This window comes from Anomaloglossus baeobatrachus, chromosome 8, assembly GCF_048569485.1.
Source record: "Anomaloglossus baeobatrachus isolate aAnoBae1 chromosome 8, aAnoBae1.hap1, whole genome shotgun sequence".
Taxonomy (NCBI): Eukaryota; Metazoa; Chordata; class Amphibia; order Anura; family Aromobatidae; genus Anomaloglossus; species Anomaloglossus baeobatrachus.
The window spans coordinates 33,999,595-34,019,974 of record NC_134360.1 but is presented as its reverse complement, the minus strand read 5'-3'; the positions used below and the strand labels follow the sequence as shown (position 1 = coordinate 34,019,974).

Below are 20,380 nucleotides of genomic sequence, written 5' to 3'. Positions count from 1 at the left end.
TTTTCCAGCGTTCTTCTGCTCGGGGGCCTGGTTGGGACAGACCTGTGAGAGAGTTCCTGGAAACCTGGTCTACAGCGCCCCCCTGTGGCCAGACACACAAGGTAACTGATGTAATTGTATACCTGTTTGTAACCCATGCTTTATCTGTAACTGTACTCTGACATAACTGTATATTCTGTAGATTCCCTATTGTATATATTGTAGTTTCTAGTGTGCTTTAGGCGATTAAATTATATAATTAATCTTGGGCTGTTCTGTTATCTCGATCTTGAATCCCACGTCTGTGTGTTCGGCTAATAGTTACCGTAAATCGGTTGGTGGCAGCGAGTTGTGCCAAGGATTATTGTGGGGAGGCCAGTGAGATTCGGGGAGAGTTTATATATTCCGCCCGCGGAGGTCGGGGGAATATATACCCTTCTCTCGCCGGGGGCCCTTCAATAATCGGCATAAGTAGTATAGCGGCCTCCTTGCTTATTGTCGGGCAATTCCATAATTGGCCTGACTATAAGAGGGGCGCTAGAGAGCGCGTCACATGCTCTGTCTGTCGGTCGGGAGGTATAAAGTAGGGGTGACCCCCACTTGTTACCCCCCGATTGTGACGTACTGGTAGCCAGCGCGGGGGATTTCTGAGTGACCCCCCCGGTGGTTTGTGACATATTGGTGGCAAGCGGTGGGATCGAGATAATAGTGTGTGTGAGTGTGAGACCCATACTCCCAGACACTAAAGACTGCCTGCAGCAGCTGTGGCTGCTGGGGTCTTCAGACTAGCTCAACACTAGAGTGTCAGAGTGCAGATACTGTAAGGTGTGTGGAGGCATCAGGTGTCAGTTCTGTGTCAGTGACCAAAAGTCTGCAAGAATGGCTGAGAGCACCAGGAGCAAAGCCAAAGGAATGGCCGATGCTAAGGCCAGAGACGATGAGGAGGTTGTCCACGAGTCCTCCAGGAGCTCGACGCCAGAAAACAGCTCTGCAGAGGGCATTGCACAACCGGGCACTGCTGGACAAGATGAGGAGCAGCTCGCCCAAGGGTCCTCAACGAGCCAGATGCCAGCCCTCCGCTCTGCAATGGACAGTGAATCACCAGGCTCCGCAGCGGGCCGCAGATCACCACGTGCCATTCCACCGAGCCTGGGAGGCTCGGATAGCCTTCTTCAAATGGCTATGGCCCTACGCCAGGCTGGAGACCGGGAGGGCTACAAGGAACTCATGGCCGAGCGTGAGCGGCAAGCAGCGCGTGAAGAGCGCCAGGCAGAGCGTAACTACCAGCTGCAGCTAGCTCAGCTCCGGCCCTCATCAGCCACCCGTGACCTTCCAGACACCAAACTTCCAAAGGTCCGTGTTGAGGACTTCCCAGTGCTGGAGAAGGATGGAGACTTGGACTCTTTCTTGACTGCTTTTGAACGGACTTGCTTGCAGCATCATCTGAACAAGGACCAGTGGGCCAAATACCTGACCCCCCGTTTAAGGGGTAAGGCCCTGGATATCCTTGGGGACTTGCCTGCTGAGGCGGATCAGGGCTACGACACCATCAAGCGGGCCCTGATCCAACAGTACAACCTCACCCCGGAGTCCTACCGCAAGAAGTTCCGGACGCTGCAGAAGGGACCAAAGGACTCCTGGGCTGACCACCGGCGGGCACTTGCCCGAGCTGCCGACCACTGGACCCAAGGCCTGCAGCTTTCCACCGGACCGGAGATCCTGGACTTGTTCATCACGGAGCAACTCTTGTGGAACTGCCCTGAGGATCTCCGCCAGTTCATCCGAGACCAGAAGCCAAAGGGGTCCACGGCTACAGCTGCCCTTGCCGATGACTACACCAACAACCGGGCCCCTGAGGCCAGGAGAGCGGCCACCAGCAGCACCTGGAGAGGGGGTAAGATGAATTCTGCGACTGCCCCACCTGCCCCTAGACTGCAGGGGGTGTCCCCCTCAACTCCCCTCTCCAGGCCCGTGGCGGAACCAAGACGGTGCCATCAGTGCAACCTACCTGGACACTTCAAGGCCATGTGCCCTCAGCGTCCCAAGGCCCCGGCTCCGTCCCCGTCCCAAGGGCCGCCCAAGGTGTATTGTGTGGGTGGGGGTGGTGGTAGGTCCCTGGACAGCTTCCAACCTGTCACCGTCGGCCAGTCTGTGACCATAGGACTGCGAGACAGCGCCTCGGAGGTGACTCTGGTGCGGCCTGAGATGGTGTCCCCCCAAGACTTGATCCCTGGAAAAACCCTCGCTGTCTCCGGGATTGGAGGCATTGACCCGGCGCTGCCTGTTGCTGACATTTATGTGGACTGGGGCGCAGGGCGAGGGGTGAGGGAGGTGGGGGTAACTGATCGGATCCCTGCAAACGTGCTACTTGGGACAGATTCGGGGCAAATAACCTCCCAGTTTGGCCCCGCCCCAAAGGCTGAACCTTCAGCCAGTACTGACATGACTCCTGACAATGTTAATGTGTTATCTATGAATGATGTAAGGGAGGAGGGAGTGAACTCCGATATTTCTGCTTGCACAGACACCATAGACACACACGCAGCTGCAGCTGTGACAGGAGGGGAGGGGGTCAGAGACAGGTGTGACAATGCCTCTACAAGTAACCAGCCTGTGAGCTGGGATCTGTTGCCCTCTGCAGGGATAAGCAGAGAGCAGGGTGCTGCAGGGGGAGGACCAGTGTGTGGGGTGGGGGCTACCACAGCAAATGTGGGGTCCCCAGAGATTTCACACCGGGGTTCTGTTGCTGCAGGAGGGGAACAGGCAGGTGAGATTGGGGCCGGTCCAGGAGCGGAAGTGCTCCCAGGTAAGATCTCGGTGCAGGGTTCCCCCACAACCGGGGTGTCAGGAAGCCAGGTAGGTCTGCCTGAACCGGCGACTTGGTCAGGAACGGAGGAGGAGCAGGCACGACCCACGGTCGCAGCGGCTGTGGCCGCTGTCACCCGCAGTGGGAGTGCTGGAAGCCAAGGGGCCTCCCGGAGGTCCGATAGCTCTTCCCCTTCTGACCAAGTGGCAGCCGAGTCAGGTGGAGGCCAGGACACAGGTCCCGGGGTACTGACCGAAGATGTGACAGTCTCGTCGATTCTGGCCACATCTGGTCAGGGGTTTCAGGCAGCGTTAGGAGCTGACGACAGCCTGAAAGCTCTAAAGGAGCAGGCGGCACAGCCTCCCTCGGGCTCGGACCCGGAGCGAGTGGTCTGGGACCAAGGACGGCTGTACCGGGCCACGGTCCAGCAGGGTTCACCGGAGGCGTGGCCCAGGGACCGACAGTTGGTGGTACCCTATCCGTTCCGGACGGAGTTGTTGCGGATCGCACATGAGATTCCGATGGCCGGACACCTAGGGATCGCTAAGACCAAGGCCAGGTTAAACCAGCATTTCTACTGGCCAAAAATGGGGGCCGATGTGGCTGCCTACTGCCGTTCGTGTGAAACCTGTCAGAGAGTGGGGAAGGCGGGGCCACACCCCAAAGCCCCACTAGTATCTCTGCCAATCATCGATGAGCCTTTCAGGAGGGTGGCTGTGGATCTGGTCGGCCCGCTGGCCATCCCCAGCAGCTCCGGGAAACGCTTCATACTGACGGTAGTGGACTATGCCACCCGGTACCCAGAAGCAGTGGCCTTGTCGTCCATTCGGGCTGACAAGGTGGCCACCGCATTGCTGGAGATTTTCTCCCGAGTGGGTTTTCCCCAGGAAATGCTCACTGACCGGGGGACCCAATTCATGTCCCAGCTGATGGAGGCCCTCTGTAAGCAAGTCCAGGTGCGACATCTGGTGGCCAGCCCGTACCATCCACAGACTAATGGCCTGTGCGAGCGGTTCAATGGCACCTTAAAGCAGATGCTTAAGATGTTGGTCGACTCCCATGGGCGTGACTGGGAGCGGTATCTCCCACACCTGTTATTTGCTTACCGGGAGGTTCCACAGGCCTCAACAGGATTCTCACCGTTTGAGCTCCTGTACGGGCGACGTGTGCGGGGCCCCCTGGCTCTGGTGAAAGAGGCTTGGGAAGGGGATTTGGCCACCCCTGGAGTGTCGGTTATCGAGTATGTCATGCGCTTCCGGGACAAAATGCAGGCCTTGACGCAACTGGTACACGACAATATGGCTCAAGCCCAGGCTGATCAGAAGCGTTGGTACGACCAGAACGCTTGTGAGAGGACCTACCAAGTGGGTCAAGAGGTGTGGGTACTGGTCCCCGTACCACAGGACAAGCTTCAGGCAGCCTGGGAAGGCCCATACCTCGTGTACCAGCAGCTCAACCCGGTGACGTACCTGGTCACCCTGGACCCTGCCCGTGGAAGGCGGAAGCCCTTCCATGTGAACATGATGAAGGCACATCATGAGCGGGAGGCATGTGCGCTCCCCGTGTGCAACCTGCCCGAGGAGGGAGAAGCGGAAACCCTCTTGGATATGCTAGCCCAGGTTAGGGCAGGCGGATCCATTGAGGATGTGGAGGTTGGCCACCAGCTCTTGGAGGACCAACGGTCCCAGCTGTGGGCCACCCTACACCCCTTCCGGGGGTTGTTTACCAACCAGCCCGGAAGGACTGACTTGGCTGTCCATCACGTGGACACTGGGGATCATCCCCCGATCCGGCGTTCAGCATATCGGGTCTCCCTGGAGGTGCAGCAACACATGCGCCAGGAGATTGACGAGATGCTGAACCTGGGGGTGATCCAGGCATCCAACAGCGCTTGGGCCTCGCCTGTAGTCCTCGTCCCTAAGAAGGACCGAACCACTCGGTTCTGCGTGGACTACAGGGGGCTCAATGCGGTCACGGTCGCCGATGCGTACCCAATGCCACGCATCGATGACCTGCTCGGTCAGTTGGCAGGGGCTCAGTACCTGACCATCATGGATCTGAGCCGGGGATATTGGCAGATCCCCCTGACTCGCAAGGCCAGGGAACGCTCTGCCTTTATTACCCCATTTGGACTGTACGAGTCCACGGTGATGCCATTCGGGATGAGGAATGCCCCTGCCACTTTCCAGCGGATGGTCAACACCCTGCTCAAGGGACTTGAAGGGTACGCGGCCGCGTACCTGGATGACATTGCCGTCTTCAGTCCCACCTGGGAAGATCACCTAGAGCATCTAGCACAGGTGCTCAGGCGGATCCACCGGGCAGGTTTGACCATCAAGCCGGGAAAGTGTCAGCTGGCCATGAGCGAGGTCCAGTACCTCGGTCACCGGGTAGGTGGGAGAACCCTGAAGCCCGAGCCTGAGAAGGTGGAAGCCATCGCATCCTGGCCCACCCCCAGGACCAAGAAGCAGGTGATGTCCTTCTTGGGGACCGCTGGGTACTATAGGAGGTTTGTTCCACGCTATAGTAGCCTGGCAAAGCCCTTGACGGACCTCACCAAGAAGAAGCTGCCCTCTGCAGTCGATTGGACAGTGGACTGCGAGACAGCCTTCCGGGCCCTAAAGGACGCCCTGTCCAGCCCGCCCGTGCTACAGGCAGCCGACTTCACGCGGCCGTTTGTAGTACAGACCGACGCCAGTGACTTCGGCCTCGGTGCGGTGCTCAGCCAGGTGGACTCTGCGAGCCAAGAGCACCCAGTCTTGTACCTGAGCAGGAAGCTGTTACCAAGGGAAGTGGCCTATTCTACCATGGAGAAGGAGTGCCTGGCCATAGTGTGGGCCCTGCAGCGTCTGCAACCCTATCTATACGGGCGCCACTTCATCGTGGAGACGGACCACAATCCCCTCAGCTGGTTGCACACCGTCTCTGGGACGAATGGGCGATTGTTGCGATGGAGCCTTGCGCTCCAGCAATACGACTTCACCATTCGCCACAAAAGGGGCCGTGACCACGGTAACGCAGACGGGCTGTCCCGACAAGGAGAGGTCGCGGACGGGCGCACGGGGGAACACCGGAGTGTGCTGCCCCCTAGCGCCCTCAAAAGGGGGGAGGTGTGAGGTAAATCCGGAGATATGACGATAAATCATGACATTCAAGTCATGTCAGGAAGCCCTCTCCTGGTGTCACTACCCCCTTCCCTTCACACAACTGGTTTAGCAACAAATCCATGGCCATGTCCTGTGATATGGAAATTAGGTGGCTTTAGGACAATGGACACAGGATGACTCCCTGCCGTCACCCTGTAGTAGGAGCTGCTAGCTAGTTAGCAAGGCTATGGAAATAGCCAGACAGAACGACTCCAGTAAAAAATGGTTCATATCTCGCAAGCCATATTTCCGATAAATATGGCAACCATAAAAATGGTGTCTCCGCATGTGGACGATGCCGGCACCCCCTTTTTTATGGGAACAGGACATTGGGAAATGCCCCAGGCGTGATATCAGCCAATGGGGAACTGGCAGACAGGTCATGAGTCCCCTCGTTCTGTAGCTAAATTCATAACTGTCACAATGAGACCGTTGGCGTCTGCCTACGACGCTCCCAGGCAAAGTTATGGCCAATATCCCCTTTGCTGGATAATTCTGATCCATGCAGGGGGAGTGGCAGTGCTTCCCTGTGAGGTCACTAAGGTAGGAGGGGACCTGGATTTGGCCAGGTTGATAACCCTACTTCGGCCATTTTCCAGCGTTCTTCTGCTCGGGGGCCTGGTTGGGACAGACCTGTGAGAGAGTTCCTGGAAACCTGGTCTACAGCGCCCCCCTGTGGCCAGACACACAAGGTAACTGATGTAATTGTATACCTGTTTGTAACCCATGCTTTATCTGTAACTGTACTCTGACATAACTGTATATTCTGTAGATTCCCTATTGTATATATTGTAGTTTCTAGTGTGCTTTAGGCGATTAAATTATATAATTAATCTTGGGCTGTTCTGTTATCTCGATCTTGAATCCCACGTCTGTGTGTTCGGCTAATAGTTACCGTAAATCGGTTGGTGGCAGCGAGTTGTGCCAAGGATTATTGTGGGGAGGCCAGTGAGATTCGGGGAGAGTTTATATATTCCGCCCGCGGAGGTCGGGGGAATATATACCCTTCTCTCGCCGGGGGCCCTTCAATAATCGGCATAAGTAGTATAGCGGCCTCCTTGCTTATTGTCGGGCAATTCCATAATTGGCCTGACTATAAGAGGGGCGCTAGAGAGCGCGTCACATGCTCTGTCTGTCGGTCGGGAGGTATAAAGTAGGGGTGACCCCCACTTGTTACCCCCCGATTGTGACGTACTGGTAGCCAGCGCGGGGGATTTCTGAGTGACCCCCCCGGTGGTTTGTGACAGTTTCTAACCTCCTATGGGAATAAAAAGGGAAAAAAGGTGGCGCCTCACCCAAAATGCCGTATAAACAACCAATACAAACATGCATCATTACTGGAAACAAGAAACAGATTCTCAGATAAAGTATTCTGCAAGATTCCTACTGATTGTCAGGATGGATCCCGTCCAAACAGAATGACTGGATCAAACAAATCAAAAGCACAAATCGTACAGAAACAATTGTTATTGTATAGTAATAGTAAACACCAAATAGAAGAAGATACATTTCTTCTGTTATTATATAGTAATAGTAAACATTAAATAGAAGAAGATATGTTTGTTATTTTTTGTTATTATATAGTAATAGTAAACACCAAATAGAATAAGATACATTTCTGTTATTATATTTTAATAGTAAACAACAAATAGAAGAAGATCCATTTGTGTTACATTGTGATACACTGATGCTGCAGTGTATTTACACCACTCAAAACCTGAAAATTTGGAATTAGCTTTAATATTTATTCATTTTAGATAGTACAAGGTCCTGAAAGCTGAGATATAAGAAGTTGTTTGCAGGCGTCTTACGCTGGAGCAGCTTTGCAGACTTTTCGGCAGTAGAATATTAGTGAGTGTAGTTTGGGGCATGGGTTCTATAAGGTTTGTGTTGGGCGTTCCGTATTCCTGCACCATAATCAGAATAGAAGGGGAATGGGTCACACGAGTGGCACCTGATGGATCCCATTGACCATAATGGGGGTCCATCAGGTTTCTGTTACGATGCAGATATAAACAATAGTTAATTTGTTTAGTCATTTAGGAAGGAAAATGCAACAAAGCCACCAACGCAGAAGGCTACGTTAGGACCAGTGGTCTGTCTAGTGGCCACAAATTAAGCCACCACTAACGCCTCATTCCAAGGTCAGTGATTTTTCTCATATGCAAAAAAAAAAAAAAAGGACCAACATCCATCAGATTCCTCTTTAACTTTAGGTCGGTGAATGAGTTTTTACTATCAGAGTCTCATCAGTATGCAAAAAAAAAAAAAAGATTTCACAAGCTTCTGAGTCCTATCGAAAAATTAAAACAAAAAGGCGCAGGCTACAGTGACCAGAATGATCGGAGGCTTGGACCAGACCAAAACAGGTAAAGTATCCTTGTTGTGATACCAACTACTTGGTTCCCCCCCCCCAAAAAAAACCCCAAAAAACAGGAACATACAGGATAATGGGCATTGGCTGCACCCATGAAAAACATGGATAAAACTTGATTGTGAAAAATGGACATCAGAATGAGCCTTCACTATCCAGGAAAAGAAATGTGACCACCAGCTGCTCCTGGATTAGCACCCTAACTGCTCCGCATAGCGTAACATGGGGTGAAGAAGGATACTAGTGTGAACTGCGGACACACCTGCACCGAAAGTAAGAAAGATGGATGGATGGACGGACAGATGGAAGAAAAGATGGAAGGATAGATGGAAGGATAGAAGGATAGATGGAAGGATGGAAGGATAGATGGAAGGATGGAAGGATAGATGGAAGGATGGAAGGATAGATGGAAAGATGGAAGGATAGATGGAAAGATGGAAGGATAGATGGAAGGATGGAAGGATAGATGGAAAGATGGAAGGATGGAAGGATAGATGGAAGGATAGATGGAAGGATGGAAGGATAGATGGAAGGATGGAAGGATAAATGGAAGGATGGAAGGATAGATGGAAGGATGGAAGGATAGATGGAAGGATAGAAGGATGGAAGGATAGATGGAAGGATAGAAGGATAGATGGAAGGATAGAAGGATAGAAGGATAGATGGATAGATGGATAGATGGAAGGATGGAAGGATGGAAGGATAGATGGAAGGATGGAAGGATAGATGGAAGGATGGAAGGATAGATGGAAGGATGGAAGGATAGATGGAAGGATGGAAGGATAGATGGAAAGATGGAAGGATAGATGGAAAGATGGAAGGATAGATGGAAAGATGGAAGGATAGATGGAAGGATGGAAGGATAGATGGAAGGATGGAAGGATAGATGGAAGGATAGAAGGATGGAAGGATAGATGGAAGGATGGAAGGATAGATGGAAGGATGGAAGGATAGATGGAAGGATGGAAGGATAGATGGAAGGATGGAAGGATAGATGGAAAGATGGAAGGATAGATGGAAAGATGGAAGGATAGATGGAAAGATGGAAGGATAGATGGAAGGATGGAAGGATAGATGGAAGGATGGAAGGATAGATGGAAGGATAGAAGGATGGAAGGATAGATGGAAGGATAGAAGGATAGAAGGATAGATGGAAGGATAGAAGGATAGATGGAAGGATGGAAGGATAGATGGAAGGATGGAAGGATAGATGGAAGGATGGAAGGATAGATGGAAGGATGGAAGGATAGATGGAAGGATGGAAGGATAGATGGAAGGATGGAAGGATAGATGGAAGGATGGAAGGATAGATGGAAGGATGGAAGGATAGATGGAAGGATAGAAGGATGGAAGGATAGATGGAAGGATAGAAGGATAGAAGGATAGATAGAAGGATAGAAGGATAGATGGAAGGATAGAAGGATAGAAGGATAGAAGGATAGAAGGATAGATGGAAGGATGGAAGGATAGATGGAAGGATGGAAGGATAGATGGAAGGATAGATGGAAGGATGGAAGGATAGATGGAAGGATGGAAGGATAGATGGAAGGATAGATGGAAGGATAGATGGAAGGATAGATGGAAGGATAGATGGAAGGATGGAAGGATAGATGGAAGGATAGATGGAAGGATAGATGGAAGGATAGATGGAAGGATAGAAGGATAGATGGATGGATGGAAGGATAGATGGAAGGATAGATGGAAGGATAGATGGAAGGATAGATGGAAGGATAGATGGAAGGATGGAAGGATAGATGGAAGGATAGATGGAAGGATAGATGGAAGGATAGATGGAAGGATAGATGGAAGGATAGATGGAAGGATAGATGGAAGGATGGAAGGATAGATGGAAGGATGGAAGGATAGATGGAAGGATGGAAGGATAGATGGAAGGATAGAAGGATAGATGGAAGGATGGAAGGAAGGATGGAAGGATGGAAAGATAGATGGAAAGATGGAAGGATAGATGGAAGGATGGAAGGATAGATGGAAGGATAGATGGAAGGATGGAAGGATAGATGGAAGGATAGATGGATAGATGGAAGGATGGAAGGATAGAAGGAAGGATAGAAGGATAGATGGAAGGATAGATGGAAGGATAGATGGAAGGATAGATGGAAGGATAGATGGAAGGAAGGATGGAAGGAAGGATGGAAGGATGGAAGGATAGATGGAAGGATAGATGGAAGGAAGGATGGAAGGAAGGATGGAAGGATAGATGGAAGGATGGAAGGATAGATGGAAGGATAGATGGAAGGATGGAAGGATAGATGGAAGGATAGATGGAAGGATGGAAGGATAGATGGAAGGATGGAAGGATAGATGGAAGGATGGAAGGATAGATGGAAGGATAGATGGAAGGATAGATGGAAGGATAGATGGAAGGATAGATGGAAGGATAGAAGGATAGATGGAAGGATGGAAGGAAGGATGGAAGGATGGAAGGATAGATGGAAAGATAGATGGAAAGATGGAAGGATAGATGGAAGGATGGAAGGATAGATGGAAGGATAGATGGAAGGATGGAAGGATAGATGGAAGGATAGATGGAAGGATGGAAGGATAGATGGAAGGATAGATGGAAGGATACATGGAAGGATAGAAGGATAGATGGAAGGATGGAAGGATAGATGGAAGGATAGAAGGAAGGATAGAAGGATAGATGGAAGGATAGATGGAAGGATGGAAGGATAGATGGAAGGATGGAAGGATAGATGGAAGGATGGAAGGATAGATGGAAGGATGGAAGGATAGATGGAAGGATGGAAGGATAGATGGAAGGATGGAAGGATAGATGGAAGGATGGAAGGATAGATGGAAGGATGGAAGGATAGATGGAAGGATGGAAGGATAGATGGAAGGATAGATGGAAGGATGGAAGGATAGATGGAAGGATGGAAGGAAGGATGGAAGGAAGGATGGAAGGATGGAAGGATAGATGGAAGGATGGAAGGATAGATGGAAGGATGGAAGGATAGATGGAAGGATAGATGGAAGGATACATGAAAGGATAGAAGGATAGATGGAAGGATAGATGGAAGGATAGAAGGAAGGATGGAAGGATAGATGGAAGGATGGAAGGATAGATGGAAGGATGGAAGGATAGATGGAAGGATGGAAGGATAGATGGAAGGATGGAAGGATAGATGGAAGGATGGAAGGATAGATGGAAGGATGGAAGGATAGATGGAAGGATGGAAGAATAGATGGAAGGATAGATGGAAGGATGGAAGGATAGATGGAAGGATGGAAGGATAGATGGAAGGATAGATGGAAGGATAGATGGAAGGATAGATGGAAGGATAGATGGAAGGATAGATGGAAGGATAGATGGAAGGATAGATGGAAGGATGGAAGGATAGATGGAAGGATAGATGGAATGATGGAAGGATAGATGGAAGGATAGATGGAAGGATAGATGGAAGGATAGATGGAAGGATAGATGGAAGGATAGATGGAAGGATGGAAGGATAGATGGAAGGATAGATGGAAGGATAGATGGAAGGATAGATGGAAGGATAGATGGAAGGATAGATGGAAGGATAGATGGAAGGATAGATGGAAGGATAGATGGAAGGATGGAAGGATAGATGGAAGGATGGAAGGATAGATGGAAGGATGGAAGGATAGATGGAAGGATAGATGGAAGGATAGATGGAAGGATAGATGGAAGGATAGATGGAAGGATAGATGGAAGGATAGATGGAAGGATAGATGGAAGGATAGATGGAAGGATAGATGGAAGGATAGATGGAAGGATAGATAGATGGAAGGATAGATAGATGGAAGGATAGATAGATGGAAGGATAGATAGATGGAAGGATAGATAGATGGAAGGATAGATAGATGGAAGGATAGATAGATAGATAGATAGATAGATAGATAGATAGATAGATAGATAGATAGATGCGCTGTCTACACAATAATGGAATGCAACCTCTAGAAATCAGGGAGGTTCATCCTGGGACAATGACTGATGACCATATTAATATCACTTTGAGGTCTCATACATCAATCCCATCCGGGTCCTGTTCATTATCTCTTCACCTGATATTTCCTAATTTAATTTTTACGCCTCCTCCTGAGACATTTTCTGAAAATTACTGAAGTGTTTCAACCCCTGATAAAAACAACAAAAAACAAAAGCACTGCCCACCAGGGATCATAGTGCCAGGCTGAAGCCTTTGCATACACTTTATAGTGGAAATTCCACCAGATTAACCCCATGATTGTTTTTCGCTCCTTGAGTCATGCTGAAGTACCTATGCACAAGTCTCTATGATGAACTGTCTCTGCATTACACCTATGAGATGAGCACAGAGAGGTTTGCAGAATTGTGCAATGTGCACACACAGGTGATTTACCATTAACCAGCAAAAGTAGATAATTGTGAAGTGCAGCCCCACTTCACTGCACACTTGAACCCTGCAGGGCTGTAGTGGGGGGTGTAGTGACTCCAGATCTGGACACTTGGACCCTGCAGGGCTGTAGTGGGGGGTGTAGTGACTCCAGATCTGGACACTTGGACCCTGCAGGGCTGTAGTGGGGGGTGTAGTGGGGCTGTAGTGGGGGGGTGTAGTGACTCCAGATCTGCACACTTGGTGGACCCTGCAGGGCTGTAGTGGGGGTGTAGTGACTCCATATCTGGACACTTGGACCCTGCAGGGCTGTAGTGGGGGTGTACTGACTTCAGATCTGCACACTTGGTGGACCCTGCAGGGCTGTAGTGGGGGTGTAGTGACTCCAGATCTGGACACTTGGACCCTGCAGGGCTGTAGTGGGGGGTGTACTGACTTCAGATCTGCACACTTGGTGGACCCTGCAGGGCTGTAGTGGGGGTGTACTGACTTCAGATCTGCACACTTGGTGGACCCTGCAGGGCTGTAGTGGGGGGTGTAGTGACTCCAGATCTGCACACTTCGACCCTGCAGGGCTGTAGTGGGGGTGTAGTGACTCCAGATCTGCACACTTCGACCCTGCAGGGCTGTAGTGGGGGGGGGTGTAGTGACTCCAGATCTGCACACTTGGACCCTGCAGGGCTGTAGTGGGGGGGGGGGGGGGGGTGTAGTGACTCCAGATCTGCACAAGGAGCTTGTCAGCGCTGAATCAGGTAGGAAGATAAGCAGTGGAGTCCTGACAGCTCCGCGCACACTGCACTTACCTCCGCGCGAGCTTCTCCTTGTAGCTGGAGCTTTATTAATCCATGGGAGCCTCTCACAAGCCACAATGCAGGAGTCCAATGACCACACAGTGGATTAACCCTTCACAAGCTGGGTGCAATCTTCTCTGGGTGCCTCCTGTGGATGTTCGCTGCTCGTATTCCCCCGTGTCCCCTCTCCATGCTCCGGTCACTCGTGTCCCGCGCTCTCCCACATTCTATGGGAATCTTTGATCCTTTACGATTTCAAGGACTTTCCTCCCCTTGAGGTTTAATGCATCGCAGAGAGTTGTCGCCCCCCGTGCAGGGTCCTGTGCGGCGCAGAATGGCTCGGGAGCGTCTCATCCCGTCCTCAGCACCACGCTCCGCCCGATCCCAGCAGCGCGGCCCCTCCGCTCACACTCCGCTCCGAGCACACTTCCCAAACTCACGGCACGGAGTCCACGCCCACAGACACGCCCCCTCCTCCTGCCGCAGCAGCCAGCGCCGAGAAATCTGCATAGCCACGCCCCTTCAAAGCCCCGACGGAGACCTGGTGATATTCAGGAGCAGCGTCACCTCCAGCGGCAAACCCGAGCTACAGGAGCACAGAAGGTATATTCTTGTACATAGGGGCAGGATTATAGTAGTTATATTCTTGTACATAGGGGCAGTATTATAGTAGTTATATTCTTGTACATAGGAGCAGTATTATAGTAGTTATATTCTTGTACATAGGGGCAGTATTATAGTAGTTATATTCTTGTACATAGGAGCAGTATTATAGTAGTTATATTCTTGTACATAGGGGCAGTATTATAGTAGTTATATTCTTGTACATAGGGGCAGGATTATAGTAGTTATATTCTTGTACATAGGGGCAGTATTATAGTAGTTATATTCTTGTACATAGGAGCAGTATTATAGTAGTTATATTCTTGTACATAGGGGCAGTATTATAGTAGTTATATTCTTGTACATAGGAGCAGTATTATAGTAGTTATATTCTTGCACATAGGGGCAGTATTTATAGTAGTTATATTCTTGTACATAGGGGCAGTATTATAGTAGTTATATTCTTATACATAGGGGCAGTATTATAGTAGTTATATTCTTGTACATAGGGGCAGTATTATAGTAGCTATATTCTTATACATAGGGGCAGTATTATAGTAGTTATATTCTTGTACATAGGAGCAGTATTATAGTAGTTATATTCTTGTACATAGGGGCAGTATAATAGTAGTTATATTCTTGTACATAGGGGGCAGTATTATAGTAGTTATATTCTTGTACATAGGGGCAGTATTATAGTAGTTATATTCTTGTACATAGGGGCAGTATTATAGTAGTTATATTCTTGTACATAGGGGCAGTATTATAGTAGTTATATTCTTGTACATAGGGGGCAGTATTATAGTAGCTATATTCTTGTACATAGGGGGCAGTATTATAGTAGTTATATTCTTGTACATAGGGGCAGTATTATAGTAGTTATATTCTTGTACATAGGGGGCAGTATTATAGTAGTTATATTCTTGTAAATAGGGGGCAGTATTATAGTGGTTATATTCTTGTACATAGGGGCAGTATTATAGTAGTTATATTCTTGTACATAGGAGCAGTATTATAGTAGTTATATTCTTGCACATAGGGGCAGTATTATAGTAGTTATATTCTTGTACATAGGGGCAGTATTATAGTAGCTATATTCTTATACATAGGGGCAGTATTATAGTAGTTATATTCTTGTACATAGGGGCAGTATTATAGTAGTTATATTCTTGTACATAGGGGCAGTATTATAGTAGTTATATTCTTGTACATAGGGGGGCAGTATTATAGTAGCTATATTCTTGTACATAGGGGGCAGTATTATAGTAGTTATATTCTTGTACATAGGGGCAGTATTATAGTAGTTATATTCTTGTACAGAGGAACAGTATTATAGTAGTTATAGTCTTGTACATAGGGGGCAGTATTATAGTAGTTATATTCTTGTATATAGGGGCAGTATTATAGCAGTTATATTCTTGTACAAAGGGCCAGTATTATAGTAGTTATATTCTTGTACATAGGAGCAATATTATAGTAGTTATATTCTTGTACATAGGGGCAATATTATAGTAGTTATATTCTTGTACATAGGGGCAGTATTATATTAGTTATATTCTTGTACAGAGAAACAGTATTATAGTAGTTATATTCTTGTACATAGGGGCAGTATTATAATAGTTATATTCTTGTACATAGGACCAGTATTATAGTAGTTATATTCTTGTACATAGGGGGCAGTATTATAGCAGTTATATTCTTGTATATAGGGGGCAGTATTATAGTAGTTATATTCTTGTATATAGGGAGCAGTATTATAGTAGTTATATTCTTGTACATAGGGGCAGTATTATAATAGTTATATTCTTGTACATAGGACCAGTATTATAGTAGTTATATTCTTGTACATAGGGGGCAGTATTATAGTAGTTATATTCTTGTACATAGGTGCAATATTATAGTAGTTACATTCTTGTACATAGGGGGCAGTATTATAGCAGTTATATTCTTGTACATAGGGCCAGTATTATCGTAGTTATATTCTTGTACATAGGGGCAGTATTATAGTAGTTACATTCTTGTACATAGGGGGCAGTATTATAGCAGTTATATTCTTGTACATAGGGCCAGTATTATCGTAGTTATATTCTTGTACATAGGGGCAGTATTATAGTAGTTATATTCTTGTACATGGGGGCAGTATTATAGTAGTTATATTCTTGTACATAGGGGGCAGTATTATAGCAGTTATATTCTTGTACATAGGGCCAGTATTATCGTAGTTATATTCTTGTACATAGGGGCAGTATTATAGTAGTTACATTCTTGTACATAGGGGGCAGTATTATAGCAGTTATATTCTTGTACATAGGGCCAGTATTATCGTAGTTATATTCTTGTACATAGGGGCAGTATTATAGTAGTTATATTCTTGTACATGGGGGCAGTATTATAGTAGTTATATTCTTGTACATAGGGAGCAGTATTATAGCAGTTATATTCTTGTACATAGGGGCAGTATTATAGTAGTTATATTCTTGTACATAGGAGGCAGTATTATAGTAGTTATATTCTTGTACATAGGGGCAGTATTATAGTAGTTATATTCTTGTACATAGGGGCAGTATTATAGTAGTTATATTCTTGTATATAGGGACAGTATTATAGTAGTTATAGTCTTGTACATAGTGGGCAGTATTATAGTAGTTATATTCTTGTATATAGGGACAGTATTATAGTAGTTATATTATTGTACATAGGAGCAGTATTATACTTATAGTCTTGTACATAGGGGCAATATTATAGTAGTTATATTCTTGTACAAAGGGCCAGTATTATACTTATAGTCTTGTAAATAGGAGCAGTATTATAGTAGTTATATTCTTGTACATAGTGGGCAGTATTATAGTAGTTATATTCTTGTATATAGGGACAGTATTATAGTAGTTATATTATTGTACATAGGAGCAGTATTATACTTATAGTCTTGTACATAGGGGCAATATTATAGTAGTTATATTCTTGTACATAGGAGCAGTATTATACTTATAGTCTTGTAAATAGGAGCAGTATTATAGTAGTTATATTCTTGTACATAGGGGCAGTATTATAGTAGTTATATTCTTGTACATAGGGGCAGTATTATAGTAGTTATATTCTTGTACATAGGGGCAGTATTATAATAGTTATATTCTTGTACATAGGGGCAGTATTATAGTAGTTATATTCTTGTACATAGGGGCAGTATTATAGTAGTTATATTCTTGTATATAGGGACAGTATTATAGTAGTTATAGTCTTGTACATAGGGGGCAGTATTATAGTAGTTATATTCTTGTATATAGGGGCAGTATTATAGCAGTTATATTCTTGTACAAAGGGCCAGTATTATAGTAGTTATATTCTTGTACATAGGAGCAATATTATAGTAGTTATATTCTTGTACATAGGGGCAGTATTATAGTAGTTATATTCTTGTACATAGGGGGCAGTATTATAGTAGTTATATTCTTGTACATAGGGGCAGTATTATAGTAGTTACATTCTTGTACATAGGGGGCAGTATTATAATAGTAATATACTTGTATATAAGGGCAGTATTATAGTAGTTATATTCTTGTACATAGGGGGCAGTATTATAGTAGTTATAGTCTCGTACATAGGGGCAGTATTATAGTAGTTATAGTCTTGTACATAGGAGCAGTATTATAGTAGTTATATTCTTGTACATAGGGGGCAGTATTATAGTAGTTATATTCTTGTACATGGGGGCAGTATTATAGTAGTTACATTCTTGTACATAGGGGGCAGTATTATAGTAGTTACATTCTTGTACATAGGGGGCAGTATTATAGCAGTTATATTCTTGTACATAGGGCCAGTATTATAGTAGTTATATTCTTGTACATAGAGGGCAGTATTATAGTAGTTATATTCTTGTACATAGGGGCAGTATTATAGCAGTTATATTCTTGTACATAGGGCAGTATTATAGTAGTTATATTCTTGTACATGGGGGCAGTACAATAGCAGTTTTATTTATGACTTGATGCATACTTATGCAGTGCTAGGTTGTACTTCTGGGTGGTTACTTTTCTGATGGCAAAAATGAAAGGAGAAGTAATTGAGTTACACGCTATGCAACCAATAATCCACACTGTCAGGTACCGATAAAAAAAAAAACCCTGAAAAAAATGGTTTTAAACCGTCAAAAATATGGCTTTTTAATGCAATCAAGGTTGTTTAAATTTCCATTAATTTCCTTGATTGCCTTTAGTCTGGTCAGTATGTAATAAGCGAGGTTCTCACGTCCCCCCCATCACAATCAGTCAGCAGAGGGCGACAATGAGCACAGGAAAAAAAAGCTCCCATTGTAATAAGAATGTGAGATTCTTAAAGGATGTTCTTGTAATAAAATGACATTTGTCACTTACTGTGATGTCATTATAGTTAATCTGAGTTCAGTGAGATTCATGTGCTACATTATTATAGAAAATGTAATACAAATGACACTAATGCTGCAATAAACCTGACAACCAAGTGTCTTACCAATGTTTCTTTTATCAGTTGTTTTCCCATGTGCTTGCAATATTAATCTTCATCTATGAAGGATTCTAGCTGTAGAATTGGGCACAAAGTGTCCTAGAAGCTTGGGGAGGTAGATTTGATTTTGTATTTATGAACCAGGAGGCTCAGGATGATACATTGATGTATTCTAATCAGTGGAATCTCTGCACAATACATTGCTATGCTGAACGAAGCAGCTGCACTTCACAAACATCCTCCGCTGTCTGTTCACCTGATCTTGTTTTTTCCTTTTCTCTTGCTGATTGTTCCGCCTCAGAGACAACATGTCAGACAGTTTTGTGATGTGCAGGAAAAGAAAAGTGGAAGTGAAACCCAAGCTAACAACTCATCATAGAGTTACAAATCCCAAAAATAAAGCAAATATTGCAAATAGACTTAATTACACATTTCCTACTGTTTGTTTATAAATTTTCAAAATTTGTCACCATGGTTACAGACTACAAACAAACCCTGCATAGTCTGATCCTACAGCCACGTGCCACTCTCTTCCACTAAAGGCCCGTTACACGCAACGACATCAGTAACGAGAATTCGTGACGCACATCGACGTCGTTGTGTGTGACACCTACGAACGACCGCTAACGATCAAAAATACTCAACTTAGGCTAGTTTCACACTTGCGTTGTGTGACGGATGCAACGGATGCTGCAAAACAACGCAATTCGTTTTGTTTTTTTTTGTTGTTTTTACAGTTTTACCATCGGCAGACTATTGTGAATGATCAGCTGATCGCTAACAGTAGTCCGCCGCCGGGTGATCAGCCGATCACTCTCAGTAGCCGGCCGCCAAGTGATCAGCCGATCACTCTCAGTAGCCGGCCGCCGGGTGATCAGCCGATCACTCACAGTAGCCGGCCGCCGGGTGATCACTCACAGTAGCCGGCCGCCGGGTGATCAGCCGATCACTCTCAGTAGCCGGCCGCCAGGTGATCAGCCGATCACTCACAGTAGCCGGCTGCCGGGTGATCAGCCGATCACTCTCAGTAGCCGGCCGCCGGGTGATCAGCCGATCACTCACAGTAGCCGGCTGCCGGGTGATCAGCCGATCACTCACAGTAGCCGGCCGCCGGGTGATCAGCCGATCACTCACAGTAGCCGGCCGCCGGGTGATCAGCCGATCACTCACAGTAGCCGGCCGCCGGGTGATCAGCCGATCACTCACAGTAGCCGGCCGCTGGGTGATCAGCCGATCACTCACAGTAGCCGGCCGCCGGGTGATCAGTCACAGTAGCCGGCCACCGGGTGATCAGCTGATCACTCACAGTAGCCGGCCGCCGGGTGATCAGCTGATCGTTCGGTCACCGACAATGTGTGCAGGGGGCGGGAGCGGCGGGCGGAGTGCGAAGTGGGTGGAGCCAAGCGGGGCCATGGCTGAGGACGTCAGTGCCGTGGGGACTGCATCGCTGGGGGACAGGTGAGTGAGTGTGAGAGTGTGTGTGTGTGTGTGTGTGTGTGTGTGTGCGATTGTGTGTATACATACAGAGTGCGGGGAGGGGGCGGAGCCGAGCGGGGAAGTGTCGGGCTCCAGGCACACGTAACCAGGGTTCCTTGGTTACCCGATGTGTACCCTGGTTACGGGTGGAGGGAGCCAGAGAGAGCATGCGTAGTGATATCCAAAGGATTCCGCTGCTCAAAAAAACGTTACAACGTTGATCGTTGACACGTCGTTCAAATCCCAAATATTGTTGCTGTTGCAGGACGCAGGTTGTTCGTCGTTCCTGAGGCAGCACACATCGCTACGTGTGACACCCCGGGAACGACGAACAACAGCTTACCTGCGTCCTACGGCAACGAGGT

The 20,380-nt window shown here is 47.1% G+C and overlaps 2 protein-coding genes across 2 annotated transcripts in view; one reads left to right on the top strand and one right to left on the bottom strand.

Annotated features, from left to right (window-relative positions):
- PLXNB1 (plexin B1) overlaps positions 1-13,887 on the bottom strand; it is a 265,650-nt gene extending 251,763 nt beyond the window's left edge. Inside the window, exon 1 of the mRNA XM_075321426.1 lies at positions 13,467-13,887. The gene's annotated coding sequence lies outside the window, so the exon portion shown is untranslated. The remainder of the gene's footprint in view (positions 1-13,466) is intronic.
- Positions 13,493-20,380, top strand: part of LOC142249648 (mitogen-activated protein kinase 12-like) — a 149,276-nt gene continuing 142,388 nt past the window's right edge. Inside the window, exon 1 of the mRNA XM_075321427.1 lies at positions 13,493-14,057. Within this exon, the coding sequence (XP_075177542.1) occupies positions 13,738-14,057 (320 nt within the window). The 5' untranslated portion in view covers positions 13,493-13,737. The remainder of the gene's footprint in view (positions 14,058-20,380) is intronic.